This window comes from Camponotus floridanus, unplaced genomic scaffold (assembly GCF_003227725.1).
Source record: "Camponotus floridanus strain SB8 unplaced genomic scaffold, Cflo_v7.5 scaffold76, whole genome shotgun sequence".
In the NCBI taxonomy this organism is placed as follows: Eukaryota; Metazoa; Arthropoda; class Insecta; order Hymenoptera; family Formicidae; genus Camponotus; species Camponotus floridanus.
Window position 1 is genome coordinate 662,901 of NW_020229845.1, and position 25,227 is coordinate 688,127.

The 25,227-nt window shown below is 27.2% G+C and overlaps 1 protein-coding gene across 4 annotated transcripts in view; it reads right to left on the bottom strand.

Moving 5' to 3' along the window:
- The window catches only part of LOC105252289, a 167,898-nt gene that overhangs the window by 80,982 nt on the left and 61,689 nt on the right, over window positions 1-25,227 (bottom strand). The window contains exon 3 of one of the 4 annotated variants that reach the window (XM_025414086.1): window positions 22,943-22,968. The exons of 2 other annotated variants lie outside the window; for them this stretch is intronic. In XM_025414086.1, coding sequence (XP_025269871.1) covers window positions 22,943-22,951 — 9 coding nt within the window. In that variant the 5' untranslated portion in view covers window positions 22,952-22,968. Of the gene's footprint in view, window positions 1-16,108; window positions 16,129-22,942; window positions 22,969-25,227 lie in introns of those variants that run through there. One more of the 4 variants, XM_025414087.1, reaches the window with a different exon arrangement.

Consider the following 25,227-nt stretch of genomic DNA (forward strand, 5'->3'; position numbering starts at 1 on the left):
CACCGTATTCTGCAGACATGAGATTGTAATTAATGAGATTGTAATTAATGAGATTGTAATTAATGAGATTGTAAATAAATTAGAACTATGTTTTTGAAATTCGACGATTAGAGATGAATAAAAAAAAACAAAGTTCTGAATTTTAACAGCATTACAAAGTTTAATGTATGTATAAGTTATAGAGGCTATTCTGCCTCTTTTTTTTTAATCTGTTCAAGTATTTCAATAATCGATGACACATTTGTATTTTAAATTTATTAGTTCAATTAAATTAAATGCTTGAGGTCGATTGTATTCAATTCTCCATATGTTCAATGCTGTCTTGCGCTCTGTGGTTAGCGCAACGTCATTTCATATCAATAAACCATTGCTATAACAAGCTTAATAATCAAAGTTAACTCAAAAATAATAAATAATAGCTCTACATGATTCAATTATTAAAAATTAAATATTTCGAATAAATCATAAGTTAATCATACATTGAAAGTTAGTTTTACAATGTTTATAACATTGATAATCTTTTGTAGTCGTGAAATTTTACATCTTCATCAATATTCCGTGAATTCTATATTCTCATGTATGCGAAATTGCTCGCGTCCACAACTTTCTGCATGCACGCTCTTGAATAATTAGCGCTAATTAGGAAAATTGACAAGCGGAAGATCCTAAATTTCTGACGAAGACGCAAGTAAACAATTACATACGTTTACTTTGAGCTACTCGTGGCAAGACATAAGTAAATGTGATGCGAGATGAAAGTTGTGCAAATATTTATCTTGGAAGTGAATTGAGTGAGAATGAAGAAGATACATTGAAGGAGAAAGAGAGAGAAAAAGATTATGTATAAAAGAGATTCGAGAAATCATTTATAGAAAAGAATGCATATATAATAATTTTATCTTTCAAACAATAACAATAATTTCTAAGAAATTGCAGATAAAATATAATATTATCAATATTGTGAATAAGAATATAAATATAAATATAAGAATATAAATATAAATTTAAAAAATATATATAAATAAAAAAAACAGAATCTTTGTAAAACGTTAGAACTCTAGTTTCAGAATTTTGATATAATCGATAAAATTTTGATTTTATATTTCAATTTAAAAAATAAATATTTTTATATTTACATAACAATAGTTTTTTCAAATTGTTTTATAAATCATTGCTTTTTCTCTGATAAAATTTATAATTAATATATACACACACATATAATTATTATACATATATTTACATATGCATAATCTGTAATTTATAATTAGAAAATTATACGTATTAATTATATGTATCAATCTAGTAATTAATCTATAATATATCATTATAAATTAATATATCAATTACTATAATAGGTCTAATTTCCAATAATAGAAACTCTTCTATAATAAGAAATATATTAGAGAGATTTGTTTCATGTGTTTATTGTTATGTGTTTACTGTCAACTTGATTAATCCAGTAACTTGATTAATCCAGTATCATTGTACACTATAATGTATCCGTGTAATATCCAGTTAAAATACATATTTTATACGATATGTTGTTGTTTCCCCTTCCCTTTCTGTCTGTACTGCACTGAATATGTAATACAGAGATGCGTTTATATTATACAATTTGATTTAATAGCATTTAACGCATTCTCTCTCTCTCTCTCTCTCTCTCTCTATATATATATATATATATATATATATATATATATATATCTATATCTATCTATCTATATTCATTTAAGATTTGAAGAGAACTTCTTCGTTCTAAAGTCAAACCATTTGTTGTAATTTACACCGAAGTGATGAGATCTCATGTGAGACTTAAAAAACTAAAATAATAGATATATAATTTTCTGTTCGCATGCACATATGTAAACATTTCCTTTTGTGTAAACATTTCCTTTTGTGTATGTAAAATAGACCGAATCCTCTATACATTATAGATCGCCTAAAATAGAAATAATTTAATACACACATTAATTAATAATAATGTCCTGATTATGCTACACAAAACGTACACATATATTGTGTTAAGTATGACACAATACTATATAATCAATAAATGATTACATTGTTAGAGTCAGATACAATAACAGTATAACTTATTCAACGTTTGAATCATATAGTGATGTATAATAATACAATAATAATGATGTCGACATTGTCATAGAAAAGTTATAAAAAGATTTATCGAAAAGTTTACAAGATTCTATTACGAAGAATAAAATAAATTATTATAACTATTCTAACAAATGCTAATATAATACTATGGATAATTAAATTGATGCAAAACGAAGGAAGAGCATTTTATATAAAAAAAACTTTACTTTTTTCTAAAAAAATGATTCATTTTCATTATAAATGTTTAATCGAAATTATCTCAATAACAATAAAAGAAATATTAATGATGAAAGAATTGAAAGATATTTGAGATAAAAATTGGAAAATGTATATATTTCGAACAATACCAAATATTTTAGAATTATTTCTATATTTTATAACTATTCTACATGTAACTGTTCTATCACTATCTTATTTTAGAAAACAAGGGGGAAAACGAAAGAGAAATACATAAAGAGATTCTTGAGTGACACGATTGTAGTACGCAAAACTACGTCGTTACTCAAGATCACACAGCGAAATCTAATTATCCCCAAACGACCTTGGAGGATTGCCTTGAGTCTCGTTTCGACTTTCGATGTAATCTCGAACTCGCGACGCAATGTTAATTGCGAAGGAGGCAACGTAAATTCAATTCTCCCTCCCTTCGCGCGGCGACGACCGGCATCGTAAACTTTACGACGCGAATTAAGAAGCTTATAAAGAACCGCCGAAGTCCGCTTGGTAATTCCACTCGTATCCCACAGCAATGGCGATCCAAAAACCGGAAAATCATCATTTCTTTTACTCTTCTTACCACTATTATTATAAAGAATTGGAAGTAAAAGTTTGTGTGAATTGTAAAAGATTGAAAATAAAGGAACAATTTTCATAAACGTTAAATTATAAGACTGTCAACATAAATAATAAATTCTTATTTTTTTTTGTTATATAATATCAATTTTTTTAACAATAAAATAATATTTAGATCAATGTTTAGTCAATGCTTGAGATAATTTATAAGGGTTATTAATTATATTTTATTTTTATTTATATTGTAGTACAAAAAATCTGATTGAAATTTATAATAAAACTTAACGGACTATCTTCCTGACAATATAATTTCAGAAATAATATTTTTATTTCAAGTAATTCGATGATTTGCAACAACAATTTTTATGAAAACAGCAAATTCTAAAAAGAAATTGGAAATATCGAGCTGGAAAGCTTAAATCGATGATTTTCGTATAACTTTTTCTTTATATTGCTCAATAGATATAACATTATTCAAACAAAAAATATTTTACTCTATATAGAGAAAGAAATGTCAAAACTAACATTTTTCTTGAATCTGCTCTATGCCCTTCTACTACTTAGAACAATCCGCTCGAGCATTCCACTCACGCGTATGCCGCTTAAGATCTAATTTTTTTTCAAGCAGATGCAGCATTCACCATTTCCCCCTTCTTCTCTCTTCGCTGCTACGCTTGCATTCGGCTGCGAGTGAATTATTAAAAGTTCACTCAGGGATTCCCGAGAGCGGTACCAGTCTACGAAAGGAGGATGATTGCAATCACGTCGGCTCGTAAAGTGATCACTAACACGTTCCCAGCTGCATCTCGATGCGCCGAATTGCAGGCCGAATTGCGGACCGCTCTAAAATGCATTGTCTTGGAAGAGAGCGTGTTCACGCAAAAAGCGAGATATACCTTGGTAACATCAAATCATCTCTGCTTGCGGCAAAACGATTTTTACGATTCTGTGTTTTATATATATAATATATATGATATATCTCATTTATTAATAATATATAATATATAATAATATCATCACTATGAAAATGAAGAGTACAATTGTATATAATAAACATAAATTGTTAGAGTAATATTATAAATTAGGTGTCTCATATATCACACGATATATCTAATGTAATATTATATCTAGATGTGTAATATTAATAAAAATTGAAATGAAATATATAAACTAGCCAATTTTGAAAAACTAATCTTTTATTATCCTTTAAAATATTTGCAAAATATTTCCATTTCAAGTATCGCATCATTAAATCATTTAAAGATATTATTCTGCCTAATAATTTATTTTTTGTTCATTTTAAGCTTATTCTTGGATGTATCTTGCATAACACGAGATATCTAAAATTTAATTTCCATATTTATAAATTCCATTAAAAGGTTATATTTACAAATAATATATTACTGAAATATATTTCTTAAATATTTGGTTTTGCGTTGCAAATGTGCACTATTAATTCGCACGAGCGAACAAGCGCGCGGAATTCCGTGACGGGCGAATGCATTAGGATGGTTTTACCACGGTAATTCGATTTCTTCGCGTCGCAATATACAATCCAGCCCTTTCGTCCCTTTCATCCCTCTCGTCCCTTTCATCATCCACCTGATAGTGTCCGCGCCAACGTAATTGCACCAATTATCGCCTTCCCCCGAACCCTCTATTTCAAGTTTTCACATTTCTAAGTTTGAAACTCTAAACGTAATAAATAACGGAACGTTAACATAGAGAAATACATACAATATCTTGATATTTTATTAAGTGTTTCGTTAATAAAATATAATCTATTTTAAAAATATGTACATTATTTATATATATTTCTTTAATATTTTAAATCAAGTTAGCAAAATATATTGCGTGTATATTAAAAATATATTGAAAACAAAAGTAAAGATTTCAGCAAAATGATGACTTAAAAATATATTTGTGTTGGAAAATTGATGTAAAATAATTAAAATATTAAAATAATAATATAATATTAAAGAATGTAAAATACATTTTCTAGATAGATACCTAGAAAAACTCACAAAATATAATTAACAACATTTCTACAGTTTTTGTAATTATCTTTTGGTCTATTATTCGCAAGGAGGTAAAGGTATTAATAGAAAACTTGAAAACAAATATAAGTTTTGAAACTTTCATAACACTTTGTCTCACATAGTTTTACATACAATTATGTCAAATATATTTCAATTTAGAAAAATAATACTAAAGTTTCACTACATTTTATGCATTATTTCTAATAGTCTGTTATATATTCTTAAAAAATTGACGTTGCCCATCGAGAATCGTCGACTAAGCAAAACTTTTCGTCGCGTGCGAATTTAAGCGACTTAACGAAAAACAAAGACGAGAAATCCTGTCTCTCATCCCCTTCCCTGAAAAAAGGAAACTTCCTCGATTCGTTCCGCTTGCGAATCCTTTAATTTCCAAATTGAATTCTGCCAAGGAAACTTTCCTCTTCCGTTTCCGGCTCGCGTAACTCGATTAATCGATCCACTCGAATCTCTGCCGACCTCCAAAAGTCGATTCCTACAAGATTCCCGTGCGATCGGTGTATCGTCAGCTCATTTTCCGCCTCCCTCTCTCCTGTAAATCTTCCCATTAATTTTAATTTTACGTAAAAGCCATTAATCCAATCACCTATAGATCTCAAAACGTTCATTAAAGATATATGTATACGCGAATTCAGGAATCTTCTGTAATGAATACGAAAAGACTAGAATAAATTAAAAACTCGTCAGATCGTTTAAGCAATGTAATTTTCGTGTCTGCAAAGGGTTAGGAAAGCGACACGTTCGCACATCCGACATTAGGAAAAGGCTTTAATACCAATCGGAATCCTCGCGTAATTGATTCCACGTTTTAAGAGCGATCTTCCCTTTTTCGACCCTCTCCCTGTTACCTCGCCATCCCTATGGCTACTCGGCACTTTGTTTCCGAGGCGACGGAGGGCTGGGGGATGAACGTGATTCGATTTGGCGCATTCCGATTTAAACTTTTTCTCGAATTCGTGAATGCGAGTATCCGGTGACAACTTCGCGCGGGTAATTTCCGTTTGATTAAGGAACCGGCGAAAAAAACGTGTTCGACGTGTTTGATGGTAAAGGGGAACGAGGAATCCAATATTCGCGGTGGATACTGGAACGATGGAGAGGTGGGAGAATTAGAAAATGGTCGGCTGGCCGGCTGGTCGGTGAAAGGATGCATTATTTATCGGCGCGTTTTTCTTTTCCGACGTGAAATTTATGGTTTTCGTTTAGGCATGAAAGTATCGCTAGAATTGTTTTCTATTAAACGGATAATAGATCTGTTTAGCTAATCAAATATTTTCTCGGAAAGATCTAAAGTGTTTTATTGTAAAATTTTATTGTTGCTTGAAAATAATAAAATATTTTAAACAGAATATTCTAATAAATAAATAGAACGAAATATTACGTGTTGTAGAATTTTTTATCACAAAGCAAAATTCGAATTTATTATATAATGTATAATTTCACCTAAAAATTAGAAATTAACTAATAAAAATAATTTATGGATTAAGAGATATTTAATTTCTAATAATTAATTCAAAAGCAAAAGAGTAAAAAAATAGAGTTAGAAACTTGCAAATTTTGCGTACTAACATTTCTAAAAATTTAAATAAAATTGTGTTAAATTTATGATTCGTTTTTTGTAATCAAACGTCATTCGTAATCAAACTTCCTTCAATCTGACTTTCTCTTTTCGTATGTCTATTACTAAAACCAATATATGGTTTTATATGATTGATTTTATATGATTTTTTCGCATTTCTATACATATGTTCAATATAAATGAATAATTATCAAAATTTATTAATTATCAATTATTAATTATCAAAATTTAGATACGTATATAAGTTCAATTTTTCATATATTATTAAATAATATTAAAAATAAAATATTTTTTATATTCGAGATTAAATACAAATGAGATTAAATACAAATAAAAGAAATTTTTTCAAAAGTTAAAAATAATATCTAAATAAATCCAGTATGTTTTTAAATATTTTTTTACATGATATTCATTGTATAAATACTAAAAATCTTCAAAACAATAAAAGTGTATAAACAAACTTTTTATTCAAACAAATATTTAATAAAAATATCAATAAGCTTCTAGCTTTGCCTGCTAAATTTCCATTTAAACATTGCTGCAATTCTATCTAATATGTAAAAATAGTATTTAGGTAATACTGTCTTATATACCTTATACATAATTATAAATGTTAATAAAATTTTAATTTCAAATTTAATATTTTATATTTTTTTACTGTTACTAATAAAAAACTTATGGTCATATAACATTTTTTTATCATTAAAATTATTTCTTAACAAATGATTAAAATCTTTCTATTCTGTTATAAATATTATATGTATCAATCTAAATACAATATACAAAAGCGAAAAATATCCTTTTAATAAAACACTTATGATAGCCTGATTTTTTACGATTTATACTGTAAAAATAAATATGGAAAATTATTTCAAATTCATTTTGTTATCGCAATGCAATTAATACTGTTTTTTGGCAGCGACAGCCCTCATCAAAATCCAAAATGATTCTCTTCGAAGGCATTTTTGCGGAACCACTGCCGCCACCGCGGCACAATTCGCACGGCTCGCGTCCGAATCGAGTTATCGTTGGTCCATTCGAGAGTCGGCCATTCGTCAGCCACCGGAATTGCTTCTCGAAATGGAGCGGCCTGGTTATAACGGAGTACAGCGGCTGCCATTTGAAAGTCAAATACTTGCGTGGCGGAGGACGGCAGGATAAGGGTGAGAGGAGATGAAAGGGGGTGAGAGAGGGTGAAAGGGAGTGAGAGAGGGCGAGAGAGGGGTGAGGGGAACGAGAGGGAGCGGAGCCGGCCGAGATCTCGTGGGAGATCTCAAGACATTTCGTACCGTCCTGATATCCTTCGTAGAGAGACCGCAGACTTCATCCGATTAACGCGAGCTATAATGCGGCGCGAAGCATCTTGCCAAATTGGCTATGGCTAGCTCAATTAAATCGGAATCAGTTGGTGGTATGGACATCGAGGAGGCAACGGAGGTTTGTGCGACTACGGAAACGATCAGATTTTTCAATAACGTGGAATGCTGGAATTTTGCACCACTTTTCACGCGGATGGTGTCAAGAAATTCTCAGATAACACAGTCGCCCGGTACGATGTAGATTTCCGCGACTAAATGGACTAACTATATATATATATATATATATATATATATATATATATATATATCAAATAGTTCTTTTTTTATATAAAAACTCTAATTCTATTTATTATTTTATTTAATATTTTTAGTCTTTCTTGAAAACGTAATTTTTGAAATTTTATTGCATTTCTGTTATATTTACTATCATATAGTAATCGCTTTATTATATCACAACGCATGCAATTAATTTAATTAATAAGATATCTGCTCAGTCACTTCAAGCTATTTCAATTCAATTTATAAGTAAATACACATTTCATTATCAATTTTGTAACTAATTTTGTTAATAGTTTTATAAAAGGTCATTATGCACAGCATTAAACAATGTATGCACATTATGCACAGCATTAAACAATGTATATATATAATATGTGTGTGTGTGTAACTTTATAATTTTAAATATTAAGTATTTCGGTACTTATTACTTCAAAATTAAATTCCTATCAAGGAAAAATTTACCTGAAATTTTCTGAAAGACAACGATTTTTTTCTTATATAATCTTACAGTTTAATTGAACAAAATCTTTTAGCTTTCTATTACCTTCAACCGGAAAGATATTAATAGCACAACTTTGAAACAATAGCCATTCTTCTTACTTGGTACAGAGTTTACCATCAATGAGAAAACCAATAGTTTTGGAATATTCTTTATACATATACTATTAATAGTGTTGACATTATTTTATAATATACAGTATCATAAATACACTAAATCGAAAATTTACTTCAGAATTAATCTAAATATTTATCTTTTATTATATTGCACACATGCATGACACATATTATTTTGATATAATAAAGAGAAAAAAAAACTAATTTCGATTAACTTGCAAGATGCAATGCATATTTAATGTAATATTCATTCACGAATTGTCCTCTTCTAGACAATAAAAGTTTAATTTTAAATTTCCAATATCTGTTTTCTTAGTATATTTAGATTCACAGATTAAGTTTTAATTTAAAATAAAAATATTAATCTATTTTAATAATATATGTTATCAATTTTATATATTTTGTATAATATTTAATCTTTATCACTTGTAAGAATAAATCTTTGGAAAAGTTTTTCGTATAGTTAGTATACTTTCTTTATCAATTACTATGCGTATAAAAAGATTTGTTCGATTATTATATTATTACATGTAATATGACTGTATAGCTTTTCCAACAAGCGAGGGGAAAATACCCCATTTGTTGATCGCTTTAATCAATTACTGTACATTGTATTATTATTTATCCCAGCAAACAGTAAGAGTTTATTTTCTTCTTGCAATTCCGAGACAAAGAAAATAATTATTAATAATAAAACAGTTTTTTCTTAATAACGTTTCACAAAATCCATTAAATATTCATAATGGAATTTCTATCTGCAAGAAGTAATTTTTACATAATTAAAAAATATTTACATATTTTTACTTATACACTACCGTGTATACGAGTAGCATTTCTAAGTGGTTTTACATGAATCTTCTAAAAATTAAAATTTGATAAAAATTTGAGATAAAAAATAATAATCATTGAAATATTTTGCAATGAAATGGCAAGTGAATTATTGCAATATCTTCCTTCACAATATAATACTTCGGGAATATGTTTAAAAAAATTCATTATATCTTTGTAGTGATTTATTCTGATGTACAAAAATGATTCTAACTTTAAATTATATGATACATTCTCATTTTATATTTATAAAAAATACTTTAGTTTGTCTGCATTGATGAATTCAATCTGATATAATTAAATAAGCGATTGAAAATAAAAAAATAACAAAGTTCGAACCTATTCGTAAAGTTAACGCTATCCCTCCCTCCTTCTCTCACCCAAATGGATGTGGTGCGAGCGAACCGAAATCACGCTCTGATATATAGATTAAAGTTAGTTGTCGCGTATGCCACGCGTGACGGGACGAATCGCGTCGGGACGCCGCACGTCGAAATTCGCCGCTGCCGTGACGGAGTTCCGCGTAGTTACAGTTTCGATTGCGGCCGTCGTAACCCCCAACGATTCCGTCTATGGCAACCATTCGTGTATCCGTGATCTTACTAAATAGATGAATTTTATTCGTAACATAAATCAAATTTCAATCAAATTATTATTACATCTTAGCTCAAATTTTCTCAGCAAATTTCAACTATATATATAAAAGTAATATACACTCTAAATATACATTAAAAATTACATAGAAAATAATTGGATATAAATTAAATTAGACATAAATTAACGTAAAATTTTGTAATTAATTTATCATACACATCGGAATTTATTTACATTGACATAGAATTTAATATTCAAATACCGTTTTCATTTCATATAAACACAATTTATTTTATAAATAAATGTCATTGCTCTATAAATTAAATCTGAATTGCAATATAAATACAAATTCATTAAATTCATTAAATTTAATTATTTTATCACAGGAATTATATAAATATGTAAAATGATTTTGTAATAAATGAAATAACAAATAGTAGTTTCATATTTATTTACGAAAGTATATAAACTTTTTCTGAAAATAGTGAACACTTCTTGTTGTTTTATAACGAGAAATAATCTAGAATAATTCTCTTGCATTATTAAATATGTATTAAAATAATAACATCCCATGGGTTATGCGATTAGTACCTCATTAATCAGCTGTTTTCATTCGTACAATAATTTCACAATAATCCGCGTGTGAAATCAGCGTGCTGGAGAATCTGTCCTGTTTATTTAAACAAATACATATTCGCACGCTAGCCAATCAACAGGCGCCAATGATTAGAACGACTTTATTAATTAATTACAACAAAGATGGAATGCCGATTAATGATTAAATGTTTGCCATCATATGTAAAAGATTCCAGCATATTTCTCGAGCTTTCTCATAATTTTGTTAATTACGAAAAGACATGAATTAATTAATTAATTAAGAGAGAGATTCGCGAGTCAAGCATCTATTTTACTAATTATTGATAATTCAATATTTTCATGACGAGTTTAATCTAGCTTTAGTGTAATTTAATGTAACTTTCTGACTCGATTTATTATTAGAGAATGTATTAATATTTATTATTATTGTGTTATTTATATTTTATATATAAAAAAAACAATATTAAGCAATCGTTTATTTTTAGAAAAATTTTTCATCCAAAACATATGATATATTGAAGTTCTGGTCAACAAGAATTAAACGCACAAAATGAAATATTCCAATTCGCAAATTTTATTCGTATTTATATGAACATTGCATAAAAATATCATTTAAAAATGCAATTATTTGTAGCAATATTTAAAAAATAAATGTAATATTAATTTATCATATATTTATTTTATTTAAATATTCTTATATTCTTTAAAAGAAGCAAGTTTCTTTTCTTAATTCTTATTAACTTGGAGGATCATCAAATTACTCTCTCTTTTGCGAGAAACTTAAATATAAAGATGAACTGCTAATTAAACGCCATATTGACGCTTTTCGCTTCCTTAATGAGACGCACACAAACGCGTGTCTCCTCGAATTTTATTATAAATATATATTCACAGAAAGTGCTTGTCTTCGTGTTCATTTACAGACATTATATCGTCAGCAATAATATAACATACAAAATGTAAAAATAATAAAGCCATAAAATATTTAAAAAATATCTAGTTACATTAATTTCTCTAATCATGATAAATTCAAAATATGTAACAGTGTGACATTAAAGTTATTATAGAGAATTTATTATTCAATTCTTAAGAATGTGAATTATATGATATACATATATTATCGTTACAAATTAGGGATCTGGATGTGATATAAAATAGCATCTGTAATAATATTATTATTTTCGCGTAATAATTTAAGCCCGATAAAAAATATGTTAAAAATCGCGTCGTTAATATATACGTTAATATATACATATAATCAATTTATTCTGCGAAATTTTGTATTGTACCTACGTTATTTTTGTTTTTCGCCTGTTATTTATGTGAGTTATTACTCATCGCTAAACACACACGTTGCGTTCACATAAATAATTATTCTATATGCGGACAGGTTGGAATCATTTTAATCCAAATTGGATTGCATCCAATTCCGTGTTACAGTTGTTTCGTACATTTGAAATAGAATGACTCACCCAGACAAAGACCTTGTTCTAATTTGATTTGTAAAAATTTTGCTTGTTGAGTTGCTAGTTGGCCAGATGTATCTTAATGCCAGTTGCATCTTAACTTGTACACATTTATTGGTTAATAATAGAAACATCGCTAGCATGACGTAATTTAATCACAAATTAATTTGAAAAAATTACTTGGTAACTTTTTATATTAAATGACAATTAATATATATCATTAATTCTTTTATTTGTCAGTTTTACAATTAAATTTGACATATGTAATACATATATAAATTAATTATGCACAATTGTATATATAATTATAATATATACAATTATTACAGAATAACCTGAGGATATGGATATTAAGATTCAACGAGATGTCGAATCTGTCACATGGAACATGTGATGCACCACTGGTTTCTCTCACATATGATAACGATGTTTCTACTAATGTCAATCAATAAATTATATATTATTGTATCGAATAAGATACCAAAAAAGATAATAATGTACTAAAAAAATAATAATATTGACATTTTGTTCGCAAAATAACTCATAACAATTTATTAAATATTAATCGTTATTTAATTGCACATCTTCACTATATTATATATTCAATCATTTTTATATTGTTATACAAACACGAAATTATTTATCAATTTTATATTAATAATATTTTTAATAATATTTTAATAGTATTAATAATTAAATATTAATAATATTAATAATATTAATAAAGACAATTAATAATATTAATAAAGACATTCAGAATTTGTTATTAAACAATTAATTAAAACATCATGTCATTCAAAATAGTTTATATTCATAAATCTAAAATCTTTTACACATTTTTAATCCCTAATCCCTCTTAGCAAATGTTTGCATCATAGATAGGTGCGTAAATTCAATGATCCATAAATTAAAGTCATATTTCCAACATCCAGCAAAACCTTTCAACCCATCAATTTTAAAATGGTCTGAGAATTATCATCATTAAATATGAGAAGCAGAGAAAGCATGCATAAAACAAAAGAAAGATGTAACTATATGTACAAAAAAATCTATAAAAATATATAGTTGCAATATGTTGCAAATAATATATAAAACTATTACAGTAAAAACTTTTACATTAAAAATTCATAGTGTGATATAGACTAAGATTTTTAATGACAAGCGATTTTACTAAAACGTACAATTTAAATTTCTAATATTTAATTGTAGATTTATCGAATTTAATTGTATCCAAAACTAATCAATATTTTATATCAATATAAATCGATTAACATATGTGTAATCATACGTTATCAAATAGCCAAAATTGCCAAAATCGATTACAGAATCGACGACAAGAGAATTGCCTACAAGATAGTGAAGATATTTCACCGAATGACCTTCTCAATAAAGCCGTATAACAATGTGACTTTAGGATACGTTCAAATAGAATAGCCTAAAATTAAATCCCTCTGCATACACACACAGTCTCTTTTCTTATATATGGCGTGTTCCAGAATCGCCCAACATTCTTGCAATCAATGTTCAGTAGCACATATAACGAAAAAATACTTCAAGCATTTGTTTTATGTATTAATTATATATATAACTTACATATGCGTACGCACACGCTACGCACACACATATACACATACACGCAATCAATACAACACGTGCCAAATCAATAATTAAATTTCACATTCAATAAATATGCATCAATTATCATTTATGACTCATGAATAGGAAGACAAGTAAACATTATGTATGCGTATAAGTAAATAAGAATTATATGCATGTGCATGTCGTATGTCCGAATATATATATAAGATTTTTTCTCTTATGAATATTACTTCTAACAATAAAGTAAATGCGATTTCTATCGCGTTATAATTTAAATAGATATAGGGAGATAACATACAGTTACAGTAATCAATCAATCAGTAAATCAATCACAATCAATCAAGTAATCAGTTAATCAGTCGGTCAAATAATTAGTTGTTCGGTCACAATCAATTAAATAACAGATTGATATAAATAATTTATTCAAATACACATATATATTATATATCCCAAATTCAAAATTCATATATATCCTATATATGCTATTTATATATATAAAATAATTATTCAATTAAACTATCCGTCAGTATCCATATCTATGTAAAAAACTTTTATCGAAAATAATAATTATCACTATTAGAGAATATTTTATTTTTGTTTCGTGTTCTTTAAAACAATTGTTTTATTGAAAATTTCTCATAAGATAACTAAATAAGAAAAGACGATAAAGATAACTAAATAAGAAAAGACGATAAAGAACTAAATAAATAAATACAAAATTCGTGTAAAGAATTCAAGTTTATCATAAACAATCGATATCTAATAACTTTGTTTATAATTTTCGAAGTTTTATTGCCTGTCAAAGTTCCTTTCATATATATATATATATATATATATATATATATATATATATATATAAATCTATTATATTCAATTACATATTATATATATATATATATATATATAAAATATATATATATATATATGTAAAATGGTTAACTGTAATATTAAAATTTTTTTTTATTCACATAATATTATCACAAAAATTATTTCAAAAAATAATAAATAAAAAATAAAATAAAACTACAATTTTTTTATTTCCCAAATGATTTACGGACGAAATAGATAAAATAAATTTAATATGTTATTCCGTGTATTAAATAAGCAAAAATACAATTACACCAATGTGCAAATATGAATATATTTGCTACAGATTAACTATAACATAAAGATATATTCTCTCTTGTATATATATGCATCACACAGGAATATATTATTCTCTCTTTTCCTATAGTTTAAAATTAGAATAACGTCATAAAAGATATATCCCCAATATTTTAATAAACAGAACAAATAACAAATATATTAACCATCAAAATTTAAATTGTATATAACAATCTGCGGTTATATACAAGAGTTCAGAAATTTTTATTTTTATTCTGTCTATTTTAAAATAAATTACCAAGATTTATGTACAAAAAAATATAAATCTATCTATTTTTTCTATATATTATATATAATACACACAATTAATCATATTAAATTCTTAATCAATTTTATTAAACTTGATAAAACGTATTAAATTGTTTTATTCATATCGATGAAATCGGAGGATTCAGTGCAATAATTATATATAGTATGATCCAATTATATAAATATTTTTAAATACATGAATAATGAATCATCATAAAAAAATTTACTTTAGTTAAAATTTATCTTTTTAATAATAAATTAAGTTATTGCAGCGCAAAATCATTAAATCATCAATTTATTTTATGTAAATATTTTTTATGCTTTCTGCGAATGGTATGATGTTCGAAACCTTGCTTGTTTGCTTAAAAAATAATTCGTTGAACAATGGATCGTTATAATAAGACCGAATCGACCATTCTGAGAAACTCGTGCGAAGGGCAAAATAGCAGATTAATTTGGACTTCGGGGTTTCATATCGCTTTCAAACGCGAAACTGTTAAACAATTAATTGTTTAATAAAATAAAATAGATGCGCGTCGCCCGACCATTTCCACATTCCACATGGAACAAAAGGGCAACGCCATCATCATGTCGGCCCTTTTCGAGGAACTCGTGAGGTCGTTAGCGGTGCGAACTTGTTATTGCATATTGTCGAACGCTACATTGTCTGTCTGGCGATATTGCAGTTTGCATTAACTCACGAAATCGCGAGCAAGTCGTTCGCGCGGAATCGCTCGCGGATCCCATAATTCCAACGGTCGCTTTGTCGCAACTTCATCGTAATGTTGTCGCAACGAGACTTTGTTGCAGCTGTTAATTAGCAATTTCAAAATAAACGTCAAAAAATCGTGTACATACCGATGGAATACAGATTCACGACTCTATTGGAACCCAATTATTTCAACCAAGTTGCAGGCACTTTATCTGCAATTACTAAATAAACATGTTATTCGTACATTCGTCATACATGTACATATAACGAGAAATGAAATAAATCAATAGATAAGGTGTCTCACAACTTGTGACTATAATTTTAATTATATGGTAAATCCGGTCAATTTGGAGTGGACTTTTCCTTAAAGATAGAAATGTTGAAATATTTTGAAATTTATCTTTTATATTCTGAAATATATATTGCAGAATTTAATGTAATCCGCATATAATAAGCTTTATTAAATCTTAATTTAATGTTCGGAATTAGACAAAATCTGAATGCTCTACGTGTGTCTGCTAAATTTATATTAGTGACAATTGCTATTTTCAATTCAAACAAGAATTTTCAATTTAATAAATCTTTACAAATATAATGTAAAATATTACAATAATAAATTTTGTAATTTTCAAATGCTGTCACAGAATAACAGCATTTAAACGATAAATATACTCTTAACATACAATGAAATTCTCTAGATTTCCTTTGCAGCTAATATTTAACTAAACATTTGATTAGTGCTCTGAATCTTATATCAATATTTAAGTGTTACAATTTATATTATTTCAACTTATATCATTACTTTTATTTTTTCTTATTTCTTATTCAAAAATTCTTTTTCGAATTAGGTATTTCTGAAATGATTTATATGTTATAATTATTACGGATAATATATTAAGAATCACATGTTTGAAAGAAGAAATGGAAGAAATAAGATCGTTAATAGAGGATTAAATTGTGTTAGGCAGTATGCCAAACAGTCTAATAGTGACACATTCTTATACCTTGCCGGACGATAAATCGCGATTGAGAAATTAGAATTATGCAAATTGTTATAAGTACGATATTTAACACTTGGTGTAAATTAATCAGCGATACTTCCATTCAGCGATTCCATATTGGATACTAAGAAAATAAAGCAAAAAATTATAATTATCGTTAAGATAGATTATTAATCGTGATTACATCGTAATTATATAATTTATAAATTTTCTCAGCATATATAATTTTAATATATATAATTTTTAAAATTTTTTAATAAATTAAAAGAGATATTTTTTAAATAAAAAGAAATATTTTTACATGTAGAAAGATCTTTTTAATCAAATAAAATATTATAATGTTTAAAAAAGAAACAGTGATTTCGCGAATAAACTTTACAATAAAAATACAACTTAATAATTAATATAATTTTCCCATTTATGAATTCAGTTTTAAAATCATATCGACATACTCGGCCTAATTCTCTTTTTAGAATAGCTTTCGACGACATTCGATACTGCAAAACCGAAAATAGCAGGCGGTATCCAATAAAGATGAAATTGCACGATCCAAACACATGGAATATACGCATTGATGTTTAATGCAAAATTCAAATTGCCTTCCGACGCCGTTCTCTTGCCGCGGAAACATATGACGCAATCTTGGCAGGTATTGTCAGGAAACCGGCGACATCTTTAATGTATGAGAGAGAAAACGGGTAGCGTAGCTGCGACGTAATTGTCAGTACGAAAGAGATGAAAGAAGAAAGAGGAAGAAGGGGAAGGGGAGAAAGATGGAGAAAGGGAAGAAGCGTGAACACGTAAATTTCTATCAGAGAAAATCGAGGTAAATTTACACGATTTCCTCTGAAGTCAAAAGTGTGAGGTCTGCGAGATTTCGAGAATAATTAAGATTGATATGGAAGGATAATCGATTGTATTCGAGTTGAATTGAAATCAAATATTTATAATTAAAGATAGATGTGTAAGAGAAATGATGAAAAATTGTTACTAATCTTTTAGAATACCATTATAATAAATATATAATTATTATATTTACACTCGTTTATATTTACATAAATTTAGTCAAAATAATTGTAACTTTAATGATAAATAAGATTTGAAATTAAAAAGATTTGAAATTAAAAGATTGATGTTAAAATATTGAAATATTGTTCGATGTATAGCTAATGAATAATAGCCAATATTTATATTTTATAATAATTCCAGATATATTAATTTAGATATCCATAAGAGCCATTTGATGTCTATTAAATAAACCATATATATTATTATTATTACCGCTAATAAAATTCATCGATAAAAAATATTTTATTGTCACATTTATTCTTTCTTACTTTCTCTTACGCCCCTCTCCTTCTCTTTCTATTTATATCTCTTTCTCTATCAATTATTATATAATAATATCAGCAATTGTTTATGTTTTTTTTTATTTTTATTTGTTAACATATTCATTATTTAACCAATTCAAAAATATTTAGAATTGGCTTTTACAATGACATGATATAAATTTAATTAATATAACATTTAGTTCTCTTAATAAATTGTTAATAATTTATATGCAATTACTTTATATTAAATGTTATGATTCTCGCTGAAAGGCAAGAATAAAAAAAGTATTAAGGAATACAATAATCCTATGTAAAGCGATTCACTTAACAGTTAAATGTATCTCATTCTGTTTATTTAACTCGCGGATAGGATTGAGATGGGCGGAATAACGAAGACCCGGAAGACGAGAAGACACTCGAAGTAATGCGAGTCGAGCCAGGCGGGTAACCGTTGGCGTTGATCCAAACCGTCTTACTCTATTCAAGGTACATTAAGACGCCTCGTTAGTCACGCATGCCTAATGCATAAATCAGAAAAATGTCCGGGCGCGATCCAATTAATAAACTTTCCATCGCCATCGCAATGACGAATCTGCGCGACAGCGATTACGAACAATAATTATGGACAAAAAATATATAATAATAAAATATATAATAATAATACAGAGACTAGAAATATGAAACAATATAAGATAATAAAATATAACATAACAAATATAACATAATAAAATGATATATATATATATATATATATATATATATATATATAATATGTTAAAAAGAATTATGAAGAATTAGAACTTATTCTCATATTTCCGCATACTTTTCCTATTACTCACACTTTCTTTCTAACATGCAAATAGATTTTATTATATTTGCTCTCAGAGCTCTCAGAGCTGTCTTTCTTCCATGTCTATGTTTGTCTCTTTTATTAGATGACACAATTTAATGAAAACATCTTTTACATCATTTTATGTATATTTTCACGCACAGTCTCTTATATATATAAATTTAATTTATTAAGTTAAAAGTAATATATAGTGATGCAATTTTATTGTCTTTCTTTCTTAGGAACAAAAATCAAATATTTTACAAAACTATATAGTTTTAAATTTAAATATGATTTATCATTACTGATTTATACTTTGACTATTCAATTGAATTGTTAAAACTAATGGTATTATATTAAATTAAAAAGGTTCTATTAAAAAAGTTAAATGAGTAAGAAAATGTTATTAATGAATGTAATAATCAATGAACTATAATATAATTAAACTTTTATATAAATAGATGGAATTTTATAATCCGGATAATTGAAAATATTTCATAAATATTATTTTTTTACATCTTCATTATTAAATATGTATTCTATTTGCCGTAATTATGTACCACAGTAAAAGAGAATTATTTATATACTTTTTTGTAAAAATAATTCAAGTTGCATATTCATTATTTTACATCTTCATTATTAAATATATATTCTACGTGCCACAATTCTGTTTACATTTATCACAATAAGGTAGAGTTGTTTGTACACTTTTTTGTGTGAAAAAACAACTCGAGATACGTAAACTAATGTGAAAAAACAACTCAAGATACGTAAACTAATTATTACTAATACATTCCTTACCATTTTGCTAATGTAAAAGAATTCGCGTAATCGAGTTAACAAGTATATGTGAATGTTTGTGAATGAATGTGAACACCATACTAAATTTACAGTAACGGCAGGTGAATGGGATTAGAGGATGAATTGGATTTTAAATTAGAAATTCGTTGGCTGACTCGCTTCATCTTACTTTACTAAGTGTCATGGTTGCTAGGAAGCAGTTACTCTTACATCCCATCGCTATATTGTCTCTGTCCTTTTACTTCTTATCCGCTTCACCTTCCAATTCTATTTCCTTTCGCCTCCTCTTTTGCTACACTATACTTACTAAACTAGTATTTTTTAAACTTTTCACAAGCCTTATATTGGATTTAAACTATATTTTCTTTATAAGCATAATAACAAAACTTACAACGATACATCTAATAACTCAACAAAAATCTCTAAAAATATTAAATACAAAAAACATAGAGTTAACACTAAAATGTAAAAAAAAAAAAACATTATTATACTCTATATTTTTTATTTTTTATATCCATCGTTGGTACGCTGAATATTCAACGCGATGTAATGATTCATACGATGAATCGGTGCTGCAATTTTATAAAATATTATGTAAAACGTGATATTAAAAATGCGACATTCTGCTTTCCAATTCTCGCAATTTGTTTATGTCAAACGATCCTTTCAAGATCGCACATTAATTATGCATCCGATCTATTAACTTTTATTAAACTTTCAACGGAACGAGCTTCGCGTCCATGCACCATGAATATTTATAAATAATTTGGCATGCATAGAGCATAAACAGATGTTAATTAGTAATATGCAATCGAGCGGCATCGCTACCGTTTTCAAGAGTTTATTACACATGGAAAAGAAACGCTTCAAATGGGATTTTTGATTATTGACTATATACTATAGAAACGAGTACATTTTTTAGTGTTATTTACATATTGATATTTTTACCATTTTTTCCCTTCTATTTTTTCGATTAAACAACAGATTATTTTTATATACGTTATTAAATATATTTTTAGATTTGTTATTTAAAAAGTTTATTTCTTTGTTTTCGGCCACATTGAGATTTTAATAAATTGTAATATTTTATTATATATATCTTTGAGTGAAACAAATTATTTAATTATGTTTATATTTGTAACTTATGTTTATTATTGTAACAAATAGGAATTTGATGACACAATCTTCAAATCCTCCGCTATCGAATATATCAATAGATTATTACAAAAAGCATATCATATATTTTACAATATTTAAATTTATACTTTATCTGTCTTTTACAATGTATTAAACTTATCTCTCTCTCAAAATTTTTTTAATTTAAAAAACTAAATCAATAATATTTGGGACGTTTTTTATATATATTTTTTAAAAGGGGAATATTCTTCGGAAATGACGGTTTTATTTTTTAAAACTTAAATTATTTTCTTTTAAAAGAAAGCTCCCTGTAGAATTACTTTTTAATTTACTACGTTCAAATGTTCTTCCTCAAAAAACGTTCTAAGATAAATGAAAAATTAAAATAATAAGAGATGAACTATTTGTCGAAATGTAAGCGCATTTTCCGAACAATCGTCTCTACCAGCCTCGATGACGCGCGTTGTGTTATACCGCTGCTAAAATTAGCGAGCAATTCGGTGAGTCAGTTGCGTGGCATACGCGTCGCATTCCAACTTTACATAGAGACGCGTCCCACAAATATAAGACTCGCAACCACTTGATTCAATCATCACCACCAGTAATCCCGCGTTTCTTCTTGGCATGATAACTCGAATGCAGGGGAAATGTTTTCAAACAGAAAAATGGAAATAAGAGGAAATATGCATAAATACACACACACACACACACATTCAAGTCTAACATTAACTATTTTTAATTATCCTTGATTGATATTTAATTCCTTGATATTTAATTCCTAATAATAAGCTACTTTTTTCTATAAATGATATTTTATATGATCGGAATTTCAATATGCAAAATTATTCTTTTCGATTAATTTTAAAGTGATTTTATTCTTTTGACGAAAGTTATTTAAAGTTATAAATTCTGTCAAATTTATAAATAATAAAGAAAATTTAAAAATCAAGCTAATTGAGATTTTCGCAAACAATAAGTAAAAATATACATTGATTCTAAATGGAACAAAGCATCGATTATTGTAATATAATGTAGTAAAAGTGGTACATTCTCTATAAATGTAATTTGCGTTTAATTCTGGCTTAATATATATTTTAAATTGCTAGCAAGATTGTATTTGGAAAGCTCGAATCTCTCTTGCAGTATTTAATTTAATTTATTTACCGAGAATACATATATATATATATATATATATATATATATATATATATTTAATTAAAACAATGAAGAATAAAAAATGAAAATACTATAAAAGTATTTGATTTTCATTTTTTTCAGAGCTTAAGTTCAACTACAGAAAAATAAATTGAAATCTTATACAGTTTTCTGTGAAAATTATAAAAATAGAAAAATTCTAAAAGGCAGAATGTGTAAAAATAAATAGGAAAAGACACGATCTAATAGAAACTGAAAAAGCAGTATCTGGGTCACATCCAGTTGACATATATAAATTTTCCAGTTACAAGAAAGCCAGAATCTAGCAATCTCAGATTTTAGTACCACTCTAGGGTTTGCCTTTATTCCCAATTGAGAAGTCACGATAACGTCAAAGAAAACTTTGAAAGGTTACCAAGTTCTGTGCCACATTGTCACTTAGTATGACATCGTTATTTTATATATCAAATTACTTTACACAGCAGAAAGCATATCAGAAAGAATATACCACTATTTTGATTTATTCTTATCCTGACAATCTTTATTAAGCAAAAACTTCGCGATATAAGTATATCAAATTCACTAAATAATTTGTTATTAAAGTTAAAGTCACAAATTTTATGAAGCACAATTTTTTCTAAATTCAGAATATTTTTCTACCATTTTACACTTATAAAAAGAGACATCTGCAACTTGGTAAATTACAAATATTCTTGAATTTTTGACCTTCATCATGTCCTCTCAATATCCATCTGAAAAATTAAAAAGAACATTACATGGCAGTACTAGCTCGCAATCCACTATGCGGCTCTTGCAATCCGCGTAATAAATAAAGCTTATAGGTAACGGAAGGGGAGGCTTGCACGGGCTAACGGTCTCACTTGTCTTACTTATTACTACGCGGAACGGGTTAATTGATCGATTGGCTACTGTACGACTCTACGCGACGCGAAGTTGGGCTGCTTTTACTATGGCAGGTGAAAATCTATTAGGAATTTAGTAGAGGTATCCCTTTTCTCTTCGCAACAATAGAGATTACCAATGAAGATTGACTTTATCTCAAATGGACGATTCCTGTACCTGCCGCAATTCTTTTTCTGTGACTTCAGAATATTTACCATAATCTCTCATTGTTAATGCTTACAATACGAAAAAAAATGATAGATATTTGTTAAAACTATTACATTAGATTGACATAAAAACTAATTTCATTATATTAAGTCATATTTAGTTATATCATATCAAGTCTTTTTTTTATTATATGTGTGATCTTTTAAATAAAAGTATTAAATCACAAGAAAAAGGAAATATTGTATTCGTTTCTATTATTATTTTAAGATTGATTATGCATCATCAAATGCTTTACGAATGCACTCTATTGTCTTTTGATTTTAGGACGTCTGCTGCTTAATTGTACTTTGTGATATTAATGTCTGTTTTAGCATTTGAAATTCTATTTGAAAATGTATAACACTGCAATCCAGTTCTCTTGACTGTAATATTCCGTGAATACAAGTTGGATTTCGAAAATTATATATAAATTTTTCATTTGTCTAATAGAAAGAAATAAAATTTTTATGTTTCCCGTCTACAAATAGCTGACCTCGTCATCTTAAAAGGAGGCTGCGATACTTTGAGAATCGCGGCCTCCTTTTCTGATCTACAGGATGACCTACGACCTCCATATCAAATGACATGTTACAGAATACTATATATTGATTTTTCGTAATAAAAATAATTATTTCACACAATAATTATTTCATTTTCATGTAAGAACAATCAATTATCTCTTTCTCCCTCTCTCTCTCTCATAAGTCTTATTGATATAATATATAAATCAAAGTATCAAATAAATATAAATATGTAAATATATGAATTTAATAAAACTAAGTAAAATCACAAATAAAAATCTATAATCTAAATATCAATGCACTAATAATCTATATATTTCTAGTATTTCCGAATAATTTGATTTAAAAATTAATTAATTACGAGATAGATAAAGCAATTTTTGTTGATTTACAGCATTTGCATTATAATAATTTTCTTCTGCGGCATCTCGTCCTGGTTTTCTCTATTACGCTAATATACGAGTATGTATAATTAGCTTTATTAGCTTTATAACAATACTATGCTTATTACATACGTGAAGATACACGAGTAAGCAATCACATATGTACATTTGTCTAGCTAAGGATTATTGAATTTCTACGTATTTCTACTTATTTAGAAATGGCCATGTTTTGCTTTCTAATATAAGCAGAGAAACGTAAGAAATACAAGCAATATAAACAACAATCAATCATTTTTATCATTTTCATTATAATCAAATCTCAATATTCTTTACAATCTATGCCTAAAAATTTTTCTCTCTCCAAAAAAAATTTTTTTAAATGTATACAATTATATATATATATATATATATATATATATATAATTGTATACATTTAAAATATATATATATATATATATATTTTAAATGTATACAATTATATGTATATATATATATATATATAAGTATATATATATATATATATATATATATAATTGTATACATTTAAAAAATTTTTTATATACATATATATATATATATACATACATATATATATATATATATATATATATATACAATGCATAAAAGTTTTAAATGATAATCACTAATAAGAATTGAGTAACTGCAAATAGCATCATTGTATTTTAAGCGAGCGAGAATATTTTAATGAATCTCTTGAAACGTTCACGTTGTCACTAATAATTTTCGACGACCGCAACACATAAATAAACGCGGGCAAGTAATTTTAGTCGTCTTGTACCAAGATCTGTTGAATATTTTGGCGAGAGAATAGAGAAGGCGTGTTAAAGAGAGAGAAAGAGCAAGAGAGAGAGAGAGAGAAAGAGAGACTAAATGCCTGTCTTTCCTTCCGGAAGAAGGAGGAAGACCGCCTTTAGGAATATGAATAGAAATACAACAAGGCATTTCGAGGACCACGATGTATTCAGAATTGAATTTA